This window comes from Eublepharis macularius, chromosome 7, assembly GCF_028583425.1.
Source record: "Eublepharis macularius isolate TG4126 chromosome 7, MPM_Emac_v1.0, whole genome shotgun sequence".
Classification (NCBI taxonomy): Eukaryota; Metazoa; Chordata; class Lepidosauria; order Squamata; family Eublepharidae; genus Eublepharis; species Eublepharis macularius.
This window is the reverse complement of record NC_072796.1, coordinates 45433503-45459092: the sequence shown is the minus strand read 5'-3', so window position 1 is coordinate 45459092 and position 25590 is coordinate 45433503. Positions and strand designations below refer to the sequence as shown.

At 40.9% G+C, this 25590-nt stretch overlaps 1 protein-coding gene across 2 annotated transcripts in view; it reads right to left on the bottom strand.

Moving 5' to 3' along the window:
• Positions 1–25543, bottom strand: part of KDM1B (lysine demethylase 1B) — a 35529-nt gene extending 9986 nt beyond the window's left edge. Inside the window, exons 1-16 of one of the 2 annotated variants that reach the window (XM_054985653.1) lie at positions 25337–25543; positions 24764–24804; positions 24083–24148; positions 20059–20152; positions 19247–19374; positions 16970–17059; positions 15911–16022; positions 14864–14980; positions 13770–13808; positions 12341–12545; positions 11265–11443; positions 10207–10383; positions 8996–9070; positions 8250–8387; positions 7408–7579; positions 2678–2805 (exon numbers count right to left, since the gene is read on the bottom strand). In XM_054985653.1, coding sequence (XP_054841628.1) covers positions 2678–2805; positions 7408–7579; positions 8250–8387; positions 8996–9070; positions 10207–10383; positions 11265–11443; positions 12341–12545; positions 13770–13808; positions 14864–14980; positions 15911–16022; positions 16970–17059; positions 19247–19374; positions 20059–20148 — 1650 coding nt within the window. In that variant the 5' untranslated portion in view covers positions 20149–20152; positions 24083–24148; positions 24764–24804; positions 25337–25543. The remainder of the gene's footprint in view (positions 1–2677; positions 2806–7407; positions 7580–8249; positions 8388–8995; positions 9071–10206; positions 10384–11264; positions 11444–12340; positions 12546–13769; positions 13809–14863; positions 14981–15910; positions 16023–16969; positions 17060–19246; positions 19375–20058; positions 20153–24082; positions 24149–24763; positions 24805–25336) is intronic. The other variant, XM_054985652.1, reaches the window with a different exon arrangement.
• Between the last annotated feature and the right edge of the window lie 47 nt (positions 25544–25590).

The following is a 25590-nucleotide window of genomic DNA, read 5'->3' as shown; positions in this document are numbered from 1 at the left end:
ATAATAACCCAATTTGCGCTCCGTTTCTTTGATCCAAAGTGGTACTCTAGAATCCCATGCTATTAAACCGGTTAAACCGGAGGGATTAGTTATTATCTTAAACCAATAGACAATGGTAGCAATCCACAGGCGTGCTTTTACAGTGACCATACCGGATTCCAAACGAATATGTGCATTAGAGACACAAAAGGGAACCTGCAAAATGTGCCTTAAAAACTTGGATTGCACTTTTTCCAGTGACTGCCAATAAGACTGATGTGTTGTTATGCTCAAGGGCGCCGCATAAAGTAATTGGGCAAGAGACTTAGCCTTGAAAATCTTGACTGCTGCTGCAACATTCCGGCCCCCAGAAGACCAATAAAATTTCTCAATCGCTCGCGCACTTTTAGCTGCGCTTGCTGTAACATGGTCCACATGAGCTTTTCTAGAGCCTGAAGCCTGAAAGGCAGTTCCTAAATATTTAAAACAACGGACTTGCTCAATATCCACCGAGTCTATCTTCCACTGGTAAGTTCGCCACTTGCTCCCAAAAACTAGAACCTTTGATTTTTGATAATTAATTTTGATGTAATTGGCCTGACAGTATTGAGCTAATATTTCCATAGCTCGTTTAAGGCTACTGGGGGTTCTAGAGATTAATACTGCATCATCTGCATATAGCAGAAGGGGGACATGCCTGTCAGCAACCTTGGGGGCATGTACCTCCGGGCAGTTTAAGTACTCCCCTAGGTCATTTATAAAGAGGTTGAACAGAGTTGGTGCTAAAATACAACCCTGTTTAACCCCTTTCTCTGCTTTTATGGCTTCTGTAAGGTGGCCTTGGGCATCTGTCCTTACCTGGATCTTAGTATTCCTGTATAGAGCCCTCATTAGGGTCAGCAATCTCTTTTCAATACCCATCCCTTTTAGCTTTTCCCATAGTAGGTTACGATGTATCATATCAAAAGCAGATTTAAAATCTATAAAGGCTGCATACAGGGAAACGATATTATTAGATGCGTATTTAGTGATCAAATGGTCTAAAATTACACAGTGATACAAGGTTGAGCATCTTGGTCTAAATCCGGCCTGTTCTTCTCTCAGAATATTATTTTGCTCAATCCACTCCCAGAGTTTTCCTTTCAGGTGACTAGCATACAACTTACTTATTATACTTAGGAGGCTGATAGGTCTGTAGTTATTTGGGTCACTTTTGTTGCCTTTCTTAAAAATTAGGAACTATAACTCCTGTATTCCATCCTGTAGGAATTCTTGCTGTCCTGTCTATTTCTGTAAACAATTTGGCGATCAGTGGAGCCCACCAATCTCTATTTTCTTTAATCAGCTCGGCCGGTATTAAATCAAGTCCAGGAGCCTTTTTTGATTTCAAGGTTTCAATTAGAGATTTTACTTCCGAAGGCTTAACAGGTGGCCATTCTGATAAATCTTCTAAATTCTCCAGCAAAGGCGCTGGCTCCTCAGCTGTTCCATATAGTTCTTTATAATGGTTTTTCCAGGCCTCCGGCATAACAGCATTAGAGACCTGGGAAGGAGTTCTATCAGAACAGTTGGCCACCATCCTCCAAAAGAGCGAGGAGTTTTTTAGCCTTACTGCCTGCCCCAATTGTATCCAAGCCAGGTCCCTTGCCTCGTTCTTTTTCCTATTAATTAGCTTTTTATATTTGGCTTTCTGTGACTTTAACTGTTCTTTATTTGCAGTACCTGGGTCGGATCTGTATGTCAGATACGTACTACCGAGCTCCTTCCTTGCCAGTATGCACTCCCTATCAAACCAACCATTTGTCTTTACCCCAGATTTGCTCTTTGGATCAGTTGGATGCCCTTCTAATGGGGGATGTAAATGGTGAATGAGGACCTCATATAATTTAATAGTCTCATCCCCTTTGTCTGATGTGATGATTTCCCTTGCCAATTTTATAATAGTTTCTTGATTAAGAAGCTCTTGCATATATTTCCTCATTTTATCATCCCATCTTAATTTAAGATATTTTCCCCCATATTCGATGGTGCCCTTATACCTATCTTCGGTTCGTGGATTGAGGCTGGAAGTTGACATAATCAAAGTGAGAGGGATGTGATCCACAATTAGTCATGTAACAATTCTTAAGCATAGGAAAGTAGGCTTTTAGAAACTAAACCATACTGATATATATTTCCTCGCCTCTGAGTTCTTAAGGATGCAGGCTATGCGCCAGCCTTCTTTTGGAAAGGATGCAGGTGAGAGGTGTTTATATTGGAGTCACAGCTGTAGCATCTTTTCTAGTTCATGGCCCAGATCTTTGCTGCTTTGGAACACTCACTGTGTTAATTTCTCACAGCTGACTAGCAGCATTTCAGAGCAAAAATCTAGCATATTGTAGAGGCTGGACTAGGATCTGCATAAGGCTTGAATCAACAAGGACGAGTTCAGAACTCTGAAGGATAGGTTGGACTTTGGGAATGATCGCTACACAATAATTTAATAGTTGTGTGAAGCTAGTTCAGGTATTCCTACAAAAACATGCCACGTTTTTCCCCAGCCCAAGGGCAGAGGCCACAAAAGGCTACCATCGCCCAAAAAAAGTCCACAATTAATATGGATATATCTGATCTGAACCTTTTAAATATGGTATTTGAGAATATACGCATTCTTCTAACTGTCCAGATAATCTGGTATACACATGCTTTCCATACTCACTTCATGAAGCTTGCTGCCACAGGCATATTCAAGGTTACTGAGGTGAAACTGCAGGACTTTTTCCTCTAGTTCACTGAACTGGATACCAGATTCCTGAATGAAAACTTTATAGATCTCTTGGATTTTATCTGCAAGGTGAGAAAATATTCCATGGTTAGCAATAATTTCCATTTTTCTTAGAACCTATTAAAATGAGGCTTTACCAGAACTGAGCACCTTTCTCCATGCAGATTCTTAGAATATTACAAGTGGTCTTGTGGTAGGGTGGCAGTATTTCATTTCCCCTCCCTATTTCCTCTCTCTCTTCCCTGAAACCTCCCATAGCCTCACGCCTTTTCCAGCTTCCTTCTCTCCTTCCCACTCACCAGCCAACCTACCATTATCTGCCCCTCTGTTTTTCTTTCCTTGACTCCCCTGGCAGCCTTTATCCAGGAAAACTATGGACAAGATGTGTAATGCTGGCCACTGGGCCCAATTGCATGGTGGGAAACTCATAAGGATATGTAGAGGACACCTCACTTTCCCCTATATCCTCTCCCCATGCTATTTCCTCCCCCCCATTCTCTTAGCAGCCCCCATATCCTCAGCTTTCCCTTCTTTCTCTCCTTCTCCAGCCACCAACCAATCTGCCCCTCCCCCCATCCTTGGCAATATTTATTATTTATTTACTTCATTTTTACCCGACTTTTCTCCCCAACATGGAACCAAAGCAGCTTACAGCATTCTCTGATCTTGCATTTTATTTTCATGAGGACACTGTGAGGTAGATTATACTAAGAATATTGTGATGGGTCAAAGGTCACACAGTGAGCTTCAACAGCAGAGTGGGAATCTGAATTTGTGTCTTCCAGATCTTAAGGTGAATGTCTAACCACTACACCTCACTGGCATTTGTGCAGTGGCTGCTGTTGATCAGTAGCAAGCAGCCAGTCCTGGGTAGTCATGTGGCATGATATCAAATCACATAGGCCCTTCTTCACACTTGCTCAGCATTTGCTGCAATTGCAATGGCTTCGACATGGCACCCCCATGTTCCATACTGTCCCAGGCAATTTCGATTTAGTGTCTTTTTGTTCATTTTAGATGGGTTTTGAAGCCTCGGTACAGTTTCAGGCTTTGGGGGCTTTGCAGTTCACATCCATTTTTTTTTGTTTTACTTTGAGCAGGCATAGTAACGTTGCAATGTTGGAACCAATCCCCCACTCCCCTGTATTTGCTGATTGGACTGTCCCCTGCCCACTGGAGAGGCAATTGGTGCTGGAGTTCTGGGGGAAAACATACTTTTCATGCTTGTTCTACTCTCATTTATTTTGTTTAAAGCCAAGCCAGGAAAGGGTTAAAATGCTGCTGCTTCATTCCCTCCAAGCAACTTCCCTGCTGCTTTGTTTCCAAATGGCTGTACAAAACGCTTGGGTTTTTTTTCTCTTTGGCAAAGCCCAAAACATGCCTGGAAGGGAAGGAAAAGCAGTCATATAATCCTCTCTTTGCTTTTAAAGCCAGGATGAATGTGTAGTAATGTTACAATGTTACAACCCATTCTTGCCTTTGAAAAAAAAGAGTGTGTGTGTGTGCATAGCCTGAGGGAGGAAGAGAAAAGCAGCCATTTAAGCCTTTCCTGGCTTTTAAAGCCAGCAGGGAATAAGCAGCAATGTTAGGAATCGTCCCTGGCTTTGAAAAGAAAAAAAAGAGTGTGTGCATACCCAGGAGGAAGGAAGCCAACAGAGAAGCAGCCTTATGACCCTTACCTTGCTTTACTGATAAAAATGGCAAAAAGGTGTTCAGAGAGCTGAGGAGGGTGGGAGTGGTTTATTCCACACAGACCAATCAGCTCCCAGGGAAAAGGAGAGGGGGAAGAAGAGAAGTAGAAGGGGAGCAGTGTTCCCGCTAATGTGAGCACATGAGCAATCGCTCACAGATTCTGACTCCTCCGCTCACAGCTTCTCAGATGTAGCTCACAGATACTAACCCTCAGGTGGCCCCGCCCTCCCACTCAGCCAGCATCTGCAGGTGGGCCCTATAGGGATGGAGCAGGGATGGAGCCTCATCCCACTTCTCTCCTCCCTTCCTGGCTGTGGCTGGCTTGGCCCCCAGGGTGGTGCCAGAGAGCGCCTCCAGCCACTGCTGGCTCTCTAGCTGGGGAACAGAGCAGAGCTGAGCGATCGGGTCTGGCCTGATCCATGCAGCCTGAAATTGCTAGGCAAAGCCCCAGAGAGTGGAGGAGAGGAGGTAGCGCCTCAGCCGCCACCATGGTGAAGGTGTCATTTAACTTGGTCTTGGCGCAGAAGGAAGCTGAAGAAGTAAGCACTGACTCAAAAAAGCTCATCTTGAAATAAACATGCTAGTCTTTAAGGTGCCATTGTGTGTCTGTTTTATTTTGCAGCAACAGACTAATACAACTACCCCTTTGTAATCAGCATTGACATATCCATTTTTATACAGAAGTATACTCTGATTTTTGTGGCCCTTTCACCTAAAGGCTTTTATTGTTAAATTGTTTTGATTGTAATCAAAACAATTTGATTGTAATTTTTTTTTAAGGAGGTGCACTCAAAACTTTAATGAAAGTTGTTGTTTCAGCTCAAAGTAGATTTTTAGCTCACAACACTGCAAAGCTTAGAGGGAACATTGAAGGGGAGTATAGAGTTTGCACTGACATTAATCAGGCCAGATGCGACTCGGCAGCAGCTTCAAAATAAAATCACCGTATGTCCACAGGGGGGGAAATTGGGGATACCACGGACAAATATCAGTACTGCGTCCCATGACTCTCTTGCAAACGTGAAACTCCTGCAAACATGGGAAGCAGAACAGATACTGAAATGCTTTGAAGCCCCAGTCCGAAAAGGATCCTGGTGGTTGCTGCCAGGCTTAGTCCTGATGAATCCTCCCTCCGAAACAGCCCTGGAACAGCCTTCTCTCTCTCCCCGCATTTTACTGATAGAAACCAAGGCCTGAAAGTTGGAAATACTATTGTAGTTGCCTAGGAGAAACTACTGAGAGAGCATTCATTTCTTAAAGCTATAGGCTTTGATTCTAAACTCTAAACTTTCTTTTTAAGATTTCAGATTTTTCTGAAAAACTGGGGCCTTTTCCAGGTTTGTAGAAAGATTAGTCTTATCTGTTCATGGTTCCAATCTCTTAGTTAAAGTATCTACAGATCTGCCACGGTGAGTATTAAATATATTGGTGGGCACAACGTTGCCACACAAAGTGCTTTAGTCTCATTGATTTCAATGACAGAGTTAAGCTTTATGCTTAAATATTCTTCCACTGAAATCATGGGACTATAAAGTGCTTAATGTTTGCTGGATTGTGCTTACTGTACAGAAAAGCTTCTCACAAATTACTGGACTAAGCTGCTAAAAAAGGAGCCTCTATGGTCAACCTTGCAAACCAAATATGAATTCCCTTTATTTTCAAGGATCAGCATGCTTTGCATAAAGTCCCCATTGCCTATGCTCAGAATATACTATCATTGATATACAGTGGCTCATGAGTCAACTGTGGCTCTTCTGAGCACTGTTTTCCAGTGTGGCACTTGCCCTATGTTTTAGGAAAGTGGACAAGGCCCTTATCCAGGGGGGCTGGCAGGTGGCTCCCACTTTGAAACTGCCTCCATTGGAGGAATGAGTAAGATGCAAGCCTCTCTGAGGTATAGGCCTATGTCAAGAATAGACAGAAATGTGACTTTTCTAATTGATGGCAACTGCAAATGCTGCTATTTGTGAGCGACAGAGAGAGAACCACTGCAAGTAAGTGTATGACTGATAGTGCAGCATTTTTGGCATGATTTAGTCTAGGTCTCTCACTCAAAAAAATCTTGATCAATTGTATGACAACTGTATAAATGCATGAATCAAATAACAGTATGTAAAAAAGCACTATTTGATTTTAGACAAAGGACATAGCTCTGAAAATAGTTAAGAACTTTTTAAAAAGTTTTCTGTCAAGGCACTTTAAAAAAAAATTGAACACATGAAGCTGACTTATACCGAATCACACCATAGTCTTATCAAGGTAAGTACTACCTACTCTTACTGGCAGCAGTTCTCCAGGGTCTCAGGCTGAGGTCTTTCATATCATCTACTATCTGATCCCTGGTGCCAGGGATTGGACCTGGGACCTTCTGTATGTAAAGAACATACTCTGCCACTGAGCCACTGCCTGACCTATTCATTTAAATCAATTAAACACTGCAGCTGTCATTTACTCTGATTGCAGTATTTTCAGAGAATCTCTCAAGCAAATGGAAGATAAAGAGCCAAATCTAAAGCTGGAGGAAAAATAACCACTCTAAATTTTTGAAGCCGACTCTTCCTCTTTGCAATATATCGACATTGCAGAACACATCTATAGTCTCACCCACTTCCTATATATTTCAATAACATTGTGCAGGAGGAGTGCCTGGTGTATTTTATCCAGGATGTCGACACATTGACGAGGATGTAGAGAAACCTGTGCATGTTATCAATTTTTTTCTGTGTGCCAACAGGTGATTTGCTTCCATTGGTAATGCATAGTGCCCAATAGAATGCTGCCCCAGCAGGTCCCTATTGTATGGAAGCAGTTTTTCCTACTTCCAGAGAAGTGCAGTGCGTGCACTGAAGTTCATTTTTTAAAAAAATCAATAAATATCGAAGCAAGTTGGTACTAATTTCTGGTATTGTTTCCAGAGCAGTACATCCTTTGTTCCTACTAACTTTTTAAAGTCTTCAGTTGTTTCTTCTTACCTCCAAGAGGAACATCTTGATGCTGATTTTTATCTTTTCTCCAATCAGCTACAACATCAAGGATGGCATTGAAATGGAAGTCCATGCGCTTATCTATGGCAGGGTCAGTTATCCTCCCACCTTCCTGAATCAAATCGCACTTCTCTCCAAGTTTATGCATCTTAATGCCCAGCTTGAAAAGAAAAGGGTTTAAAAGAGGAGGGAGGAGGGAGAATCGAGAGTGTCTTTATATTGTTGCAGCCGACTTTTAAAAATACTTCCATAGAACTCTGAATTTAAAAAAACAGAGTGGAATAAAATTCAAACAAAAGCTGAAAGTCAACACTGAGACATTTGCATGTAGGGGGATCAGAACTATTTCATTTATAACAAAAATTTATGAATAATAAAGTACTAATGCTCTACGAAGGCTATTACATAGTCTACAGCAAAATATCACAAATGTCCATGAAGTTGGGAGGCAACATCACATGTCTGGGAATTAATCATATCAAATCAAAGCAATGGTAAGAACAGAACATTTTAAAATAAATTTGTAGAATTTCATGATCCTAACAATTGTAGGTAACCAACTTTCCTGGCATTCCGACCCTGTAAGGTAGATTCTTACTATTACTCTTTCACATATGGGAAAATGGGACTGAGGAACTACTTTCCCCAAAGCCACTCAATGTATCCACAATTTCATTTGCAACTTAACCCAGGTACCTCAGACCCACACCCAACAGGATCACCAGCGGACCACTGGCCGAAAAACATCCCTCTAAACTATGTTTGCATGGGTCATATTAAAATATATGCTTTGTAACTGCAGTGTTTCATCAGTAAAAATGCAAACCCACTTGCTCACACATAAGTGCTACTGGATTGTTGACACAGCCATTAACGATCTGTGCTCCTTTCCCCACAGTGATTCCCTTGAAAGTCTTGTCATCCCACACTCGCCCTCCGATTCTTTCCTTTGCTTCAAGTACAAGCACCTGAAATACACAAACAGAAGTGGTAAGAAAAGAAACTATAAAAGGTAGCTTTATCAACAGCAACATAGCCTTCAACTGTCTTATCATTGGTTGTTAACCCAACTTCTGAGAGAACTTTAATAACTGAAACCTGGGATAAATTCAGAGCCACACATTGCCACTGAGTTCTTGTAAAAAAAAAAAGAGAGAGAGTGATAAACCAGATTTTCAGGATCTACCCGAACTGTGGACAGTCCATAGCATGCCATGCACCAAAACCAATTTTACATAAGAACTTCCATGTCTCATGAACACATGAAACAGTCTTAAACTGTGTCAGACCATTTGTTTATCAAGGTCAGTATTGTCTACTCTGACTGGCAGCAGCTCTCCAGGGTCTCAGGTCTTTTGCATCACCTTCTACCTGAAGCTTTTAACTGAAGATACCTGAGATTGGTTCTTCAGTCACCACCACTGTTAGTTTTCTTATCCCTGCAATAGGGCATCATACCTCCTGGACCTTAAATAGGGCGCTCTGGGCTTAGGTGCAGACGCTCACCTTGAACAGACTGGAGAATGGTAAGAAGTATCAAATTACAATTTTTTTTAAAAAAATGAACAAGTCTTACCTTGATTCCAAAATTGTGAAGTTGCCTTGCAGCTGCTAAACCAGCTGGACCAGCCCCAACCACAATTACAGATTTCTTTAAGAAAAAGAAAGGACACTAGTAAGAATATCTGACAGGTCTATGCACAAGTTAGCTCATTGCACAAAGAAAATTCTGCTCCTATGTGTTCCACTGCCAATATTGTTGGCACAACTAAACAAAAGTTAAAAACAATACACAGGAATTTTTTCATGGATGAAAATAAACCTGGACACTATTCCCAATAGTAAACTATGTACTGATCTGGTTTTGAAAGAGGATTATTGAATAATCATCATTATATAGGTAGGTGTGAAAGTAAAATTGTTATTCTTTAATGGTTTTTTAAAGTAGTGCATCAAAAAGGATTTGTTTTGGAGTAAGACATAGGAAGCTGCTATAACATAGGGGTTAAGCGGCTGGGCTCCAAACCAGCACTCTGCTGGTTCGACTCCCACTACTACTATGAATTCTGCAGGTGTCCTTGGGTAAGCCACTCCTCTCGGCCCTAGCTTTATTGTGGGGATAATAATGACACTGACTTTGTTAACTGCTCTGAGTGTGGCATTAATCTGTCCAGAAGAGTGGTATATAAGTACACGGTTATTATTATTATTACACTGAATCTATTAAAGTCAATAATGTCTAGTTGGACTTAAAGCAGCACTCCAGAGACCCAGGGAGAGTTTTTTTCATACTACCTGCTACCAGATTTTTTTAACTGGAAACAGCAGGAATTGAACCTGGGACCTTCTGTATGAAAAAATGCTATGAGCTGCAGTCTTTCCCCAACTTGTGCTATAAAGATGAGTGGTGCTGCTAGCTGCCAATGGCCCTAAGTAGATTCCTGCCAAAAGAGAATAACTGGGTTTTTATACATACTGGGTTTTCTAGGCTTAAAAGAAGCATCATGGTCAAGAGAGGGCAAGGGGGGAAAAGCCAAAATAGTAAATTATTATCTGATCTGAACAGATTTGATGAGTACAGTATGATGCACCCCCTCACTTTTTTCTACCAATTGCCTTCCAGTTTTAAGAGCTTGTCCCACTTTTGAGGCCATTGTACTGATGACCAACCCCCATTTTATTCCTTAGTCACAAAGAAAGTCTCTTTCACTTTACTTCCCTCTCTCCTCAATCCATCAGAATTTGTCTGCATCTGGTGTATTTTATGTTGAATCTTAAAATACTCACATTGTGATAGTCTTTGGGAAGCAGAGGTTGGTCAGGATTAACAGACAAAATCCCTGTATTAATCAGACCTTTCCTGGTCATAAATTGAAGTATCCGCTCTGTCTCCCGTACACAACGAATACGCACAAGACCTCGAACAATGATGAAATGAGTACATTTCTGAGATGTGAGAGGTTCCTATATGTTGGGGAAACAGAAAAGGCAAAACCCACTCAAGAGACAAGAATTCGGCCCTTCTCAAAGCATGTAACATACTGGTCCTTCAGATGATGAGGTTTAGCTACTTACCATTTCACTAAAACTCATGAATTATGGGTAAAGTACATTGTTATAAATAATTTCATAGTCACCGCTTATGTTTTGTCAGCAAGCCATTTTGTATGGCACAAAATTTCTCTAAAAATATCTGACATATATCTGAAAGACTCCTCTGAGTAAATTAAACGTACACATCTCAAAGGATGTGTACGCCTTGCCACCTCTCAGAGCTCCCTCAAAAAAAGGTAGTTATCTCATCAGCAGAATATATTTACATATGCTTGTCCCAAGGCTGGAATGACCTTGTTTCTGAGGGGACTCTGACAAGACTCCCTTCAGGTAGACTACTGGGAGGGAGGCAGCAAATTACCCACCCAGTTTCACCTGCTAAATACAATGTAGAAAGCTCTACTGTCCCTTGACTAACCCTCACTATTCCTTGGATTTTCTTTCCTCATGTTTCCTGAGTGTTTTAATCCTCTCCCTCCTTGCAAGGAATTAGGGATATACACCAAGGGCATTGCTTCCCAACACTGGCTTTTCCCTGTCAACTTCTTGGCCAGGCATATTTTCATCTGGATAGTGCACCAAAGAATACAGGAAAGATTTTCTGGACACTACCTCAAATACAAGGAAACACACATTCTTTGAGCATGCTGTCCCTTCTGCTGAAAAGTTGGTCCATGTGCCCAATGCTTTATGTCATTGTCTACCAAAATATATTTGAGATAGGCAGGATAAAAGAGAGAAGAGACAACAAGCAACTGTTCATAGTGTTCCAAACTTTCAGTTTTGCTTACTTTGCAGTTTGTGTACCACAGAGCCAGAATGAGGTTTCTCAGAGCCAGGTACATGGTGGGGTCTCTTGAATATTCCGGAAACTCATAGAGTTCATCTAGTTCCATTACATCAGGCCTTACACACAGTGCTTTCCCACATTCATTGGGTTGATAAAAAGGCTGGAAATACTTGTTCATTCCTGAAAAGTAACAGAGTAAAATACAGAATTAGTTTTACCCAACACCTCCACCAGAATATTTTACTGTTTTTTAATAAAGGTGTGACATGTGGGGATCCTCATGAACAGTGCGGGGGTACATAATGGGAGTCTGAAGTATGAGAGGGAGACGCAAAAAAGAATCACCCCTACTTCTCCACCAGTAGAAGTGCCGCCTTGCTGGCTGAACATCACCTTTGGATCCAACCATCTGGCTATACAGCAGTAATCTATACACCAAGGCGAATGAAACTTTTGTGCTTTTGTTGCTTCCCACTCTTTTCCCCATCATTTGGCTTCAAAGCCCTTCTTGCTCTTGTCAACAATTATATCACAACAACATAGAGTTGGCGCTGACACAAGCATACAAGAAGGGAGCGAACAAAATGAAGGCAACAAGCTGTGGAAACACAGGCCATCAGCATGCCCCAAACTCATCCTTGAAACCAGCTTTATGAAACTCAGTACGTAATTCATTTAGCTGGTGAAATATGCAATGGGATGACAATTGCTAGAGTTTTCACATGAGATGCAATTTTGTTATCAAGGTGCTCCAAGACTGCTATGCTACTATTGCATAATATTGAAACAAGAATAAGCCCAACTTAAAAGGAACCAAAGCTGCATGAGTGAGGAAGATCTCACTCATGGCTCAGCACATTTAAAAGGCTGGTTTCTGCATGCCTTGGCCTTCATATGCAAGATTAACAGGCAGTTTAAATGCTTTATTGTCAATGGCTTCACAAAAGGAAAATGCCTTTTAAAACCAGGCAGCAGCCTTGCATGGAATATATAACTATGTAAGTATTGTCCATGTGGTTGTCATGTTTAACTCACAACTATGAGGGAGCATAAAACTGCAAGTGGGAGAAGCTTTACCTGCTATAGTAGGTGGAGTCTTCAAGTGCTCCATTTTTACTGCATTGGATTCACCGAGCGACCGGTGAGTGCTGGTGCAAGATGGGCTCATGCCCACACAGTCAGGGTAGTATGCAGACAACAAAGGTGCTGCCACACTGTCCTTCAGTAAAGGAGGAAGAATGAGCATGGAGTACCACCAGGAATCTGAAACTTCAGCAACTCTCTAGGAAAGAGCAGAGGTAGATGGAGAATATAAGTAATATGCAATATTCTCACATGTTCTCTCTCATCAGTCTATCATTTCAGATCATAAAAGTATTGGATTAAGAGACAGATTCATACAAGATACTTCCTAGAGGTGTTCCAAGGAAAAGACATTTTCTTATTACAGGACAGCTAACTGCAGTGTGTGGAAATGCTCTTAAGCCATACTATGGCACCTGACCTGTTTGAGTAGGAAAATCAAGGATGGTAATAGCTGACCATTTCTCAGCCATCCTTTGCTCCAAGAGCATTCCAGATATATAGTAATCCTAAATGCAACAAGTCTGAGAGGTGAGATTTTACTATGACAACCATCAGGGCTGTTTGTTTTGCTTTTAAAGGAAAACATCATAAAAGCTCAGTGTAAATACAGAAGAATACTAGTAGCCACATCCACATATATCCCATTTCTCTTCAATCTGGTGTGGTACAGTCGTGTTATTTTATTTATTTACAAAGTTTATACCCTGCCTTTCTGCCCTATCAGGGCCACCAATGCTGCTAACAGATTTTTTAAAAATAATTAAAACATGTCTTTAAAACTGTTAAAACCAAAAAAAAATCATTAAAACAATTAAAACCAAGCTAAATGCACATACAAAAACCATAAAAACAACAATTAACACATAGGACAGGAAGGAGGGATCACATCACATGAAACTAAAACACCCTCATCCCCTGTTAAAAGACAGAAGGGAACTTGCCCTGGGAAAGAGTTCCTAAGTTTTGGTGCCATGATTGAGAATGCCCTCTCTGAGGTTGCCACCTGCTTAATATCAGAAGGTGGGGCACACAAAGATGATCATAGTTGTCAGATAGGTTCATAAGTGATTTGGTGGTCCTTCAGATACCCTGGCCCCAAGCCATGTAGAACTTTAAAGGTCAACTCTAGCACCCTGAATCATGCCTGGAAACATTTTGGGAGCCAGTGTAGATGGGCCAAAACTGGAGTGATATTGTTCCCCACAGCCCATTCCAGTCAAAATGTTATCTATAATAGGCATATTAGCTTCAGAACTGGATCTTTTCCCTAGGAACTTCCAAGAAATTTCCAGTGCCAAGTCAGGACTACACTAATTATTTGTTCATTACAGAATATTTAGATCAAGGTAACATTCAGTCTGTGTCATTTTTCCATTTTGATCCATCCTCACAAACACAAGTTTTGCCACATAAGGCTTACCAGATCCTCAGGCATGGAGCACTGATCTGAGCCTTCCACCTGGAAAAAATGAAGCTGTCAAAGAACAGATCTGTACAAAGTCACAGGACATTTGTAAAGAAAAGAATTCTGGTCCAATGGCATAAAATACTGTAAATAAAAAAATGCTGGGCCAGACAACGCATTATGCACAAATACAACCCAATGGCAGAATGCCACTGACTATCAAGTGCTGGAGAGCTGTCAGCAGATAAGAATTGTTGCCAGAGGGACCTGCTTGTGGGCTTCGGTGGCAACTGACTAGTAAACAGGATGCTGGCTTAGATGGACCACTGGTCTGACCCAAAATGGTTCTGGCAGCTGCTTCTTCTAAGGAAAAGCAGCTTTGGGAAACAGCAATTTGAAGAACAGTAGCACAGAGAAGAGAGTCTCAGTTTTCACCTCAGCTCCCTCCTTGCAACTGCTTTTTTTGATGCAGGTTTAACCTCATAAACGTGTCTGGAATCCTTACTGGGAAGGGAAACAGCTGGCTATGAAGCTGTAATGGATGGCTCAAGTAAAAACCACACCTTCACACTCACACACACACACACACACACAGAGCACATGCTGTCTGGCCCTGGTTACTGTTTTTTAATCTTGCTTCAGGAAGCTTGCGTTTAGATAAGGTCAGAAGGAAAATCAACCATTTAAAAATAATTTGCAAGGACCACAAGAAGATCTGCAAATTAAAGAGAGTTCTGTTTCAAACAGGAGACAGGAGCCCTTCCAGCCAGAAGATCAACTTCAGTAGTCAAGCTCCTCTTTAAAATGCAACAAAAGCACTAACAATGACAGTCGCACAACACACAAAGATTTTCAGCAATCAGCACCAGATGTTCCTGAAAAACAGCCAGGGCTAAAGTAGCTTATAAAGCTGGGGTGAATGAACAACTATATCACCACAATCTGTTTAAAACATATTGTTAATTATTACAGATACTGACAGAAATATAATGTAATAAGTTTTTTTAGAGGTAAACACCAGTGCAAATGTTTAGGACTGAGGAAAATATCAGTTTCCTAGCAACAGGAAAGCCACTGGCATTTTTAATAGGTCTGAGAGTAGAAGATACCTTGACGGAATTGTTCAGTTTCATGCCACAACGATACGTTCTGGCTATTTGGGAGGTAAGCTGAATTTCCTTTGTCAGCTGGCGCCATTTTCCACAATCTGGTTTTGTGCACTGTACCTAGAAATACAATCAAAGAAGTGATAACCTGTGCTTGTTTTTTTTTAAAAAAAAAATCATATCAAGCAGCAGAAAAGATACACAAATAATAAAATACTCAGAGAGACAGCTCTCAAAATTTGAGGCATACCTCCTTTAAGAGACACGTGTAGTGGCTAGAAGGACAAATTCCTCTTAACGCTTTCCATCAAACCTAGCTGTCATGACTTAACTATAACACATCAGATTCCAAAAAGCTAATGCTATCTGCACTATCTTCAGACCTATCCATGAAGAAGAAATCACTTTCTTGTTATTTCACAGAAAACTGAATGTGTGCATATCACAAAGGATCACATGGTTTTGCTTTCTCCTTTTCCATTTTTCAACATTCCCTACTGTTATAATGGAAGTAAGTGCAATCTCATTGTCCATTTTTACTGTAGTCTGAAGTAATAATATTGACTATGGTGACTCTTTCTAATTAAATTGAGGAATTTCAATTCAAAGATATTGCTGGACTCGACATCCCTGTATTGAAAGCAGGAGGGGAATGAGGGAGATTTAAAATGTGCCCATCCCACTCACTGGAATAACCCATGAGCAGAGAGACGTAGTTGCAAGTTCTATCCACCACCTAAGCCTCAAATAAGTCTGGTGACTGAAATCACAAAACCGTAATAAAGACTTATAAAGAGGTTACAGTGCAATCTTAAGCAGAGTTATATCCTTCTACGTCCACTGGACTTTGAATTCATGGTTACATGGAGAATGCCAATTCAAAGAAATTACCATCAAGCATTAAATGCACCCCAAACTATTCCTAATTTCCTGTTGGATATTCTCCTTAAGACCAACATCTATTTCCTTCAAAAATGGTTAACACAGAATTTTTCAGAAATGTACATGCACTACTTCACAGTGATATATCTTTATGAGTAAAGCCCTTACCCAATAAGGGAGCTGCTGATCAGCCATAAACGCTTTGGGACTGGGCTCACTTTTTCCATTACTGGTCCAAATCCGTTTCCAGGCAGTGTATTTTTCATAGCCATCTTTATGACTGAAAGAAATGACACTGTCATTGGTAAATAAAAGGAAGGTCCAATTCAGTGGGTTTTTAAAAAAAATTTAAAATGTATTACAGACATGAAATGCTAAGAACAAAAATCAGGCATGAAAGGCAACAGGATTGATTTTTCTAAGCAAGCACAGAACTTGAAAATACTATTGTTTCATCTGATAACTGTGCCAACTCAGAATTCCACAAGCAGCAATAATGCATTCTCATCCTCAGATGAATGCAGAAATGCATTTGTTTGATTCTCTGATTACGGAGACCATTACGTACATGAGAGTTTCACTGCTGGAATTCCTACAATCCATACCAACTTGGTTTTTACTAAACAGCTTGTGCTTTGAGAAGAAACCAAGATCCTGATTGATGTTGCATGTTTTCTAGTCAACAACATTTTGTAATTTCATCTAATAGTTCAAAATGGTACCAAGGCCAGTTAAAAGCATCCTGGCTGTAAGGATACTCACCTGCTATCTTGTTACAAGTGTCCAATAGATAAGTAGCAAAGAATATACATATTACTAATATTAAACATTTGTTTTTTCATGTTGTTGATTTACAAACAGCTTAGTTATATTTTTATTATGGCATCTTTTACAAAAATGCACCAGTGTTGATTTCTATCCAATGGCTTTAATCCCATGGAGCATTTCTGCTGACAGAAGGAACCCCCCAGAAACAGCAACACAGCGTAATTCTGTGAGATCCAACCCATTATTGGCAAGTTTCAGTAGATTCAGTCCAGGAAAACATGCACTTCATATACCACTGTTAATGCAGCATTGTTATTTTAAGTCATATTTCAAAATGAAGTCAAGTAGGAATAGCAAAGTATTTTCATTAAACAGAAAAGTCTTATGTCTCTTCCTGCTTTAAACAGATCAGGATTAAACCACAAACACAAGCTATTACTTCAGAAGGTTTAAGGTTACCTTCTATAATAATGATCAAAACATTCATTGCAGAAATGTTCCCCACAGGAGAGATGATACCATCTTGATGTATAGCCATTTTTAGCACACCTGAAACATAAAAAACTAAATGTAACAGATTTAGGTGCCTTTTTTGTAAACTGTCTATGCTGTGCCTCCACTTTTGTAGATTGTACCCCACATTAAACAGAGGAACATCTGGTATCTCGAAAGGATGGAATAGATCCCGCAGATCTGATCCATTAATAGTGGTATGTTCCCTGGTACAAAGAGCCTTCCTCTGATAACAGAGTTTCTTGGTGAAAGAACCCCTTGCATCAGGAGAAGGCTCCTAGCACTACGAACAGACCCCCAAACCAAAGTTTTTTTCCAATGCTCCAGTAACATTTGTATTTCTACTTGCATATTATATACCACTTTATTTGACTCAATATTTTAAAAGTGTCCAGATCCATTTACTTTGATAACAGGCAAATTACATTTCTGGACTTCTTTCCCTCAGGAACTGGTCAATGGAGAACCACGGAGGAGAAACTGTTGATGGAAAAACTGTTTTCTTTGTGACAAGGCCTGCCCATTAAGCAAAAGAGGCTTTCTCAGCTTGAATCCCTTGTCCAGTTTTTCAGTCGCCTTGTTCTGAGGCTGCACGTTCTGTTTCTTATCCATAATGTTTGAGGATATACTATTGTCCTCTGTGAGAGTATACATGTATGTGTATACTTTGAGTAACTATGCCACTCCAGTGTTGTGGCTGTTTCAAGCAATTAAGTGCTGTCTAATAATGGAAGGGTTCCACAATAGCTTGAACAAAGGCATTCTTTAATGAAGGTTAGACAGAGTGCAGTTGCCAACAGCTTATAACAAGCAGCCTGATTTTTCAGCATTCCCTCCAGTCTGTTTCTTCCCACAACTCCAGCTCCCGCTCCAAATCCTGAGACGAGTGATTACATAGCAATATATGCAAGAGTACTGTTTTTGTTCCCAAGCCTCAATGCATCATGATCTGTATGCCCAAAGATATACAAGTACACCGAAAATATCTTGCAAGTGCAGAAAACTTTTTTAAAATGTGATACTGGATGCAGAACTCAGCTTCCATTTCAAAAGGGAGAAAGTTTCTAATCTTCACAATTGTAAAGATTTATTTGAAAGAGCTCAGGCAATGCTGACTGAAATCAAAGATCTCAATATTCCTAGTGTTTAGGGACAAAATTCTACTTTCCACTTCCTCAAATGGAAGATATTATGCAAAGCAAGTGTCAATGCACAGAAGATACAAATAGGACTAATTTGCATAATCTATACTTCTCACAGAATCAAGCTTTTCCCTCTCTTTTTTAGCATAGAGTATACACTGAATGCTGGTTATTTTTAACAAACTTTTGCAAAAAGTTTTTAAAAAGTTGTAGAAAGGGGCAAACAAAATATTCAGGAAATTGAAGCGACTATCTTCCAAAAAAAGGCTGAAGTGTCTGATGATTTTCACTTTAGAAAAAAGACAACTAAGCAGAGACATGACAGATGTTTGTAAAATGGTAACATGAAAATGAATAGAGAAAACTTTCTCTCTGACCTAGAATACTACAGTTTGAGTCTACCCAATGAAGTTGAGATTTATGACAGACAAAAGAAAGAACTACTTCTCTCTCTCTCTCTCTCTCTCACACACACACACACACACACACACGCAGAGAGAGAGAAAGAGGAGAGAGAAGACAGCATAGTTAACCTGTGGAACTCACCATTGTTGGATATGGTGCTGGTCACTAACATTTGTGGCTTTAAAAGGAAATTTAAGACCAGTTCATGGAGGACAGATCCATGATGACTAAAAAGGACCTTCATGTTCAGAGGCAGTATACCTCTGAATGCCAGCTGCTGGGGCACAACAGTAGGAGAAGTTCTGACCCTTACTTAAGGGCCTTGTGGGGCATCTAGTGTGCTGTGGGAAACAGGATGCAGGACTAGATGGCAGCCCATCAGGAGACTGACACCATGATTCAGTCTCTTAACTCTTCCGACATACATTTTTTAAAAAAAATATTTATATACATACCTTTCTCCTGGGCATTTCAGGACCCAAAGCAGGTAACAGTATAAAATGATTTAATAAAACAACATATTAAAAACTACTTGTGCCCCAACCAGCAGGGAATTCCCCTTAGCCCAAGTTCATAGATATTGATAAAACACCATCTCCAGAATTTCTCCAGCGATAAACTAGAAAGGAAACCACTTTATTGGAGGGTGAGAAAAGGTGGCAAGAGTAACCCAAACCTTTCCGCTGCACTTGCAAAGCAAACAGGACATGTTGCTGTACACCCCGCCTTTTCACACTTCCGATACTTTTTCTCTGAAGCATCTTCATCATCCTCTGCTGTATCTGCTGCAGCCTTCTTCCTTACCTAACAGAAAACAGCAGCATGACTAAAGAACTCACAGCAGCACTAGAGATCTACAATCTTTATATGTTAGGTTGTGATGCAGTAGTGGAGGAAAGCAGTTGCATTCATCTTTATCATATAGGGAGACAGTATTCTACCCCCAAACTACTCCTGTAGGTAGCTTGGGATGGAGAATTTTTTTAAAAATAAACTTAAAAAAAAATCATATGCTATGTACATGCATGGTTCATACTGAAATGTACAAAAATAACAGCATAAAGTCTGGGTTATACCTAGCTTCCTAGTTTCCTCCAAAGACAAGATACAGCTTGGATGCAGAATGGCTGCAATCCATTCAACATTATTAGAGTTTAAACCAAATTAGTTCTACTGATTTCAATGGTACTAAGACTATAAGCCAAAAATTCAACGAGTTCCATGGGATTTCTATACAAGTAAACATGCAAAGGTTCTGACAACTATCACCACAAATCAAACACTTCATTAGCTTCTAGACTGAACTTTTAAAAATTCGAATATACTACCAGTATATTATGTTACACCTAAAAAGGACACTTCAATGGACTCAGAAGGATGTAACTCTACATAGGATGATTCCCTACGTGTATTTTGGATGCAACTCAAGTGGCCATTGTATATACATGGCACACATTTTCATTTAATACTTAAATTTGTTTCAATTACCTGCCTTCCTGAACTCCTCAGAGGAAGGCTGTCAAGAGACTGATCCAAAGTTGATGCTTTCTTCTTTGTTCGGACTCTTCCAGAAGACATTGTACTGCAGGACAAAAATCAAGTGGGTGTTTGGTTTAGAGTACTGCCCCCAAATTCAAACCTAAAGAGCCTTACTATAGAAACGGGGCGGGGGGGGGGGGTTCTCCAGGTTTTCCATGGATAACATTCCTGAATTGTGTAGTGCAGTAGGGCAGGACACAAAAAAAGAGAAAGAAGACTTGGATTGCTGTACACAGAAATATGAGATAATAATAGCAAAAACTCAATGAAAAATAAAGAATGACCTACCCACTCCAATCAATCAACCCCTGGTTGTATTCTAGATGTTTCTCTTGGCTGGTGAAGGTCTGTGTATAGGTAGCCAGGAGCAGAAGCAGGAAATGGAAAGGAGTGGGGGAAGGAGGTGTACACTCATGGCAATATTGATTTTAAACATTTAGCAGAAACAGACATACTAGTCTTGGTACGGTGCGATCCCAAGCACCATATTCCAGCAATGATTCTATTAATGACTATTCCCCTAGAAGACACTGTCACACAGAAATAACAGCAATCCAATAATTATTACATGGGCTCCATCAGCAAGCCTATGTGTTTGTTTTAACAAATTATTTCCTCCCACCTTCCCACTGTAGCGCTTGTTCCAATAAGGAGTGTGAACTACTTCCTGTTCAAGTCTCCCAGTAAGCTGATAAAATATAAAATCATTCTGCAGTTATATAATACATGTATTGCAATGCTGAGTTAGCAACAAAGAATATCAAAACACAGGGGGAAAGAAGCATAGATGAAAGAACTGGAGAAAAACAGACTTGAGATTAAAAAAGTCAAAGAGGTCAAATACTCATCAGTTAAGATTATTTTATATTAAATGTTTCTATGCCATCTTTCTACTCAAGCAGGGACCTCCAAGGTGGCAAACATCAAAAATTTAAAAACATTTCAAACATTAAAGCAGTATCTAAAATATATATTTAAACAATTCAATTAAAACATATAGACATACAAACACAACACAACCAGGGAGGAAGTCCAATAACAGTTACACAAATCAAAAAAGTCTTCACCTACTGGTGGAAGACAATGATAGAGGGAGGCAGACAAATCTCTCTGGGGAGAGAGTTCCAAAGTTTCAACCAAGAAGGCCCTTTCTCAGGTTGCCACCCATCTAGCCTCAGATGGTGGAAAGAGTATATGTAATAGGTATAAGCCATGTAGGTTTTCAAATACCAATATCAGAATCTTGAATTGAACCTAGAAGCAAACTGGGAACCAGTATAGATGGAACAAGACTAGACCAATACGGTCCCAACAACCCACTCCAATCTACATTCTGGCCACAGCATATGGTGCCAATTGCAGCTTCTGAAGTTTTGCAGGGCAGCCCCACATAATATCAGGCGGGCAAGCCAGCCTGCCTGCCATATCTGTAAATGCATATCTACTGGTGGGGGGGGGCGTGTTTATTCCTGTAGTGTAGCTTTCTTCCTTCACTGTATCTTGGACATGCTTTGCTAAGAGGTCTTATCAGTACAGCTGGGAATGTGTAGGAACCATCCTTGAGAAATTCAGCTTTGTATCTTTTTCAGGACTTTCACTGACTTCAACTGACTTGTTTGGACCGGGGGGAAGAGGACTGGGGATATTATCTTTCGGGGAAGACTTTGCTTCAGCATTCCAGGCAATCACTATTTACCAGTGCACTTCTAGGGAGATCTAATAAAGACTTTTAACTCATACAACCATATTTGATGAAGTGGAGAGTCTGAAAGACTCCCCAAGCCAGGCCTGACACATAAGAGTGCATTGCAGTAATCTAATCTAGATGTAACCAGGGCATGCACCACATTGGCAACATCTTTCCCACCCAGGAATGGTTGCAGCTGGCTCAGCAGGGGAAGCTGGTAAAAAGCACCCCTAGCCACAGCTGCCACCTACTTTTCCAACAGGAGGCCCAGATCCATCAGCACTCTCGAACTATAAAATTGCTTCTTTAGGGAGAATGCAACTCCATCCAGAACAGGAGATATCCTAATTCCCAGCTCCCAGTTCCTAGCATTGGAGGCTGTTAGCCAGGAACCCCCCCTCTCTTCAGAACTTACACAGCAAGGTCCTTTTCTGTGGTTCGCCCTATATGGAATTCCATTCCAAAGGATGATTTCGGGGCACCCTCTTTGTAATTTTTTAGCCATCATGAACTTTGTCCATGGTGGTTTTCTCATACCATGGTGAAGAGGAACTTTTATTTGCATTTTTGTCAATGTTCCTGGTACTGCAGTTTTTATGAATTGGAATTGCTGTTATTGCTGTTTACTATTAATCTACAGGAATTTCCCCACCTCGGGTTGGCAACCCTATAGGATTTAGCTAACAGGAAAAGATTGCTAATTTCAATTGGTGCTAATGACATATTTCATATAATGAATTATTGAAAGATTACAAGTAGCATTACCAACTTTAGGTTGGGAAATTTCTAGAGATTTAGGGTAGATCCTGGAGAGGGTGGGATTTGGGGAAGGGAAGGGACCTCAGCATAGTATAATGCCACAGAGTCCACCCTGCAAAGCAGCTTTTTTCTTCAAGGGAACTCCTCTTTGTAGCCTGCAGATCAGCTGCAATTCCAGAAGATCTCCAGACATACAAACACAACACCTTGAGGCTGGCACCCCAGTTACAAGTAAAGTGGCAACCTTTTATATGGAAATTCCAGACTGGAATCCAAGAGATCTTTAAAAGGAAACATGTCTATGCAAATTAAAAGTGAAACTGAAGCTTAGACACATGCACAAACATAAAAATATTAATAGATAAAAAATTGGACATAAATCTAAGAAGCAGTAGTCTACAAACTTCAGTGGAAACATCTGAAGCCCTAATACAAGTATCATTCCTCTATTGCTACTTTTCATGTATCGGTGTGCAGAACGGTCAAATTCCCCAGCAATTTTTATTCAGACCTCTTCAAAATAAAATCAAAGGGGTGGATGGGAAGAAAATATGCTGGACATGAAGAAAACTCTAAATCTGCAATGTACAAGTTTAGAAGTAAGGCAGAAGAGGCGCAATGCAGGCTTAACCAAAAGAATTCTCAAGTTGCAAAACATGATACCATGATAAAGACACCATGGCAGCTCTCCTTTAAAAAGATAAAAACTGGCAACAATTCAGATGTCTCCAGAGCTATATTAAGAGCCATTCACTCCTCCCTACCTTTCTGTTCTTTATATTACACTCTCCTTAGGCTCTCATTTATTAATGTAGGACTTGCATGGTGATTGAGGGTCAGCATAGCGTTGCAGGGTTTAGCCTGTTTGTAATAGATTCATATTTTTGGTAAAATAAAGAACAATTCTAACATTCGAACAATTCTAACCACCTGAAAAGCCTGCATGGTTGTCTTCTGATCGACAGCCATGTTCATAATCCAGCATACATACTGCTAAACTTTTCCAAAGTTTGCCACCTCATGCTGAAAACTGAATCCTGTACAGGGTGCCTATAACCAGTTGTTTCAGAGCTGAAGGCTACACCCAGAGTTGAAGGCCACACCCATATAAAGAAGGCTTTGGATAAGAACTCCCATGCCACATACAGCAAACAGAGATACTTAATTCATACTTAAGTAGATGACACAATCCTTATGGAAGATGTGAACCCCTCTAGAGAACAATCAGTCTGTATGAACGCATATTAACGCCTCTCTCTATTATCAAGCGACTATGTGACTGTCTTGGAATTAAATGAAATAATTCAGCATAGTTTCATTCCCAGTGTAGATCTGTTTACTGTACTGGGGAATTAATTTACACTGAACAAATTTTATCATACATAGCTACAGACTTCCAACTCCATCATATATCATCACCCCCAAACTACAAATGCAAAGAGGATGGGCTGTGATTATGCTGGAAGGAAGATTAATTAATTTTGGTGGGGATGATTTACACAGCAGGAAGAGCAGGTTTTGCCTCACCTTGGAGTCAAATCGCCAGTTTTCAGCTGGTGAATGAATACCTGTCCAAAGCCCTTCAAAACAGAGCTGTAAGGATAGAAACAAAGAAAAGCATGATGAAAACAAGGAAAAGTGATCTTCCAAGCCCACTGCTCTGATGGTCTCCATAGAACAACACTCTAACAAACTTACTGGAAGCAGCACACCAACTGCCTCTGAAGTTTAAAGTTGTAGGATCGAGACTTTTGAAGCAGGACTTGCTAAAATGAATGCTAGGCAGGCTGAAGGAAGAACCATTTCAAGGGAGAGCAGGTCCTCATGTGGAGATGGGCCTTTTGTCAATGATGTGTTCCAATCAGTGCATCCAACAAATGATATAACGGCATGGATACCCAAAAGGACAACTTGAGAATTGAAAAGTTCGGCATGGAGTGTGCTCATAAGTAAAATACTCCAAACAAAATTTAAAGTGGCCCATAAGCCCACCACCACCAAGAACCAGAAAAGAGGATAAATTCAGATGGCCAGGATTGCTCCTTAAAAGATATCTGCATTTTGTTTATAACCCCATGGAAAGGGATTAAGGTGGCTCTGTGTAGATTTCGGCCAGGTTCAACTTTTCACATGCCTTCAGATCCTAGTCTTGGGGTTCCCAAAATTTCAAACAAAGTTGAAAAACAAATATAAACAATATACACTTACTCGGGGGATTAATCCATTCACTTCCTGGGGTTTCTAAACTGCTGTAAAGAGATTACACCACTGGATTTAAGGCCATGGTTACAGACTAGACAATCACATCCTTATGCAATAAACTTATGGGGGGCTGATACATGAGCTCCGTCTGAATGCACCCATGGCTTCGTAAGATTGCACACTATCAAAAGGGAATGAAACGAATCCTTTATTTATCCTTTGGATAAATAAACTCCTAGAACTCTCAAGAGTAAATGCTTAATCTCTCGAAAATCAGAGGTGGCAGGAGTCGGACTCAAGCGTGTTTCTGGCTAGCCCCGATCCCTAAATCCCACGCGGAGGCGATCTGGCCAAGGCTTCCCGTCTCAGTGCTCACACATTATACTATTCTTCCTAGGGATGCTGGAAAGTCGCTTTGCCCAGAGCGCAGAGGCACGCTTTTCTGGGGTCTTCCTCCCCAGATGTGGGCAGGTCCTGCCTCCAATGAAGCCAAGCCCCAGCCCCCTTCCAAGAAGCAACCCCCTCTTCCACGCGCAAACGGCTCAGCCCCTTCCCCGGCGAGACGTCGCCGCAACTGACCCAGTGGGGGAGTAAGCGGAGCTCTCGCCGTCGCTTTGTGCCGTGCACTGTCATCCACTCGCCGCCGCGAGTTGCGGCCGGAAAGGCGCCGCTCTCGCCTTGTTCGCACCGGGGGAAAGCCTGCCTTGGCGACAGCCCAGCTGCCCTCGTGCTTCTCCCCGAGGAACAAGCAAGCCACTCGCCGTCGCTTTCGCCACCAGCCAGCCCTTCCCGTCTCCCTCCCCTCCACCTCCCGAAGCTGCTTCCGCTGCCCT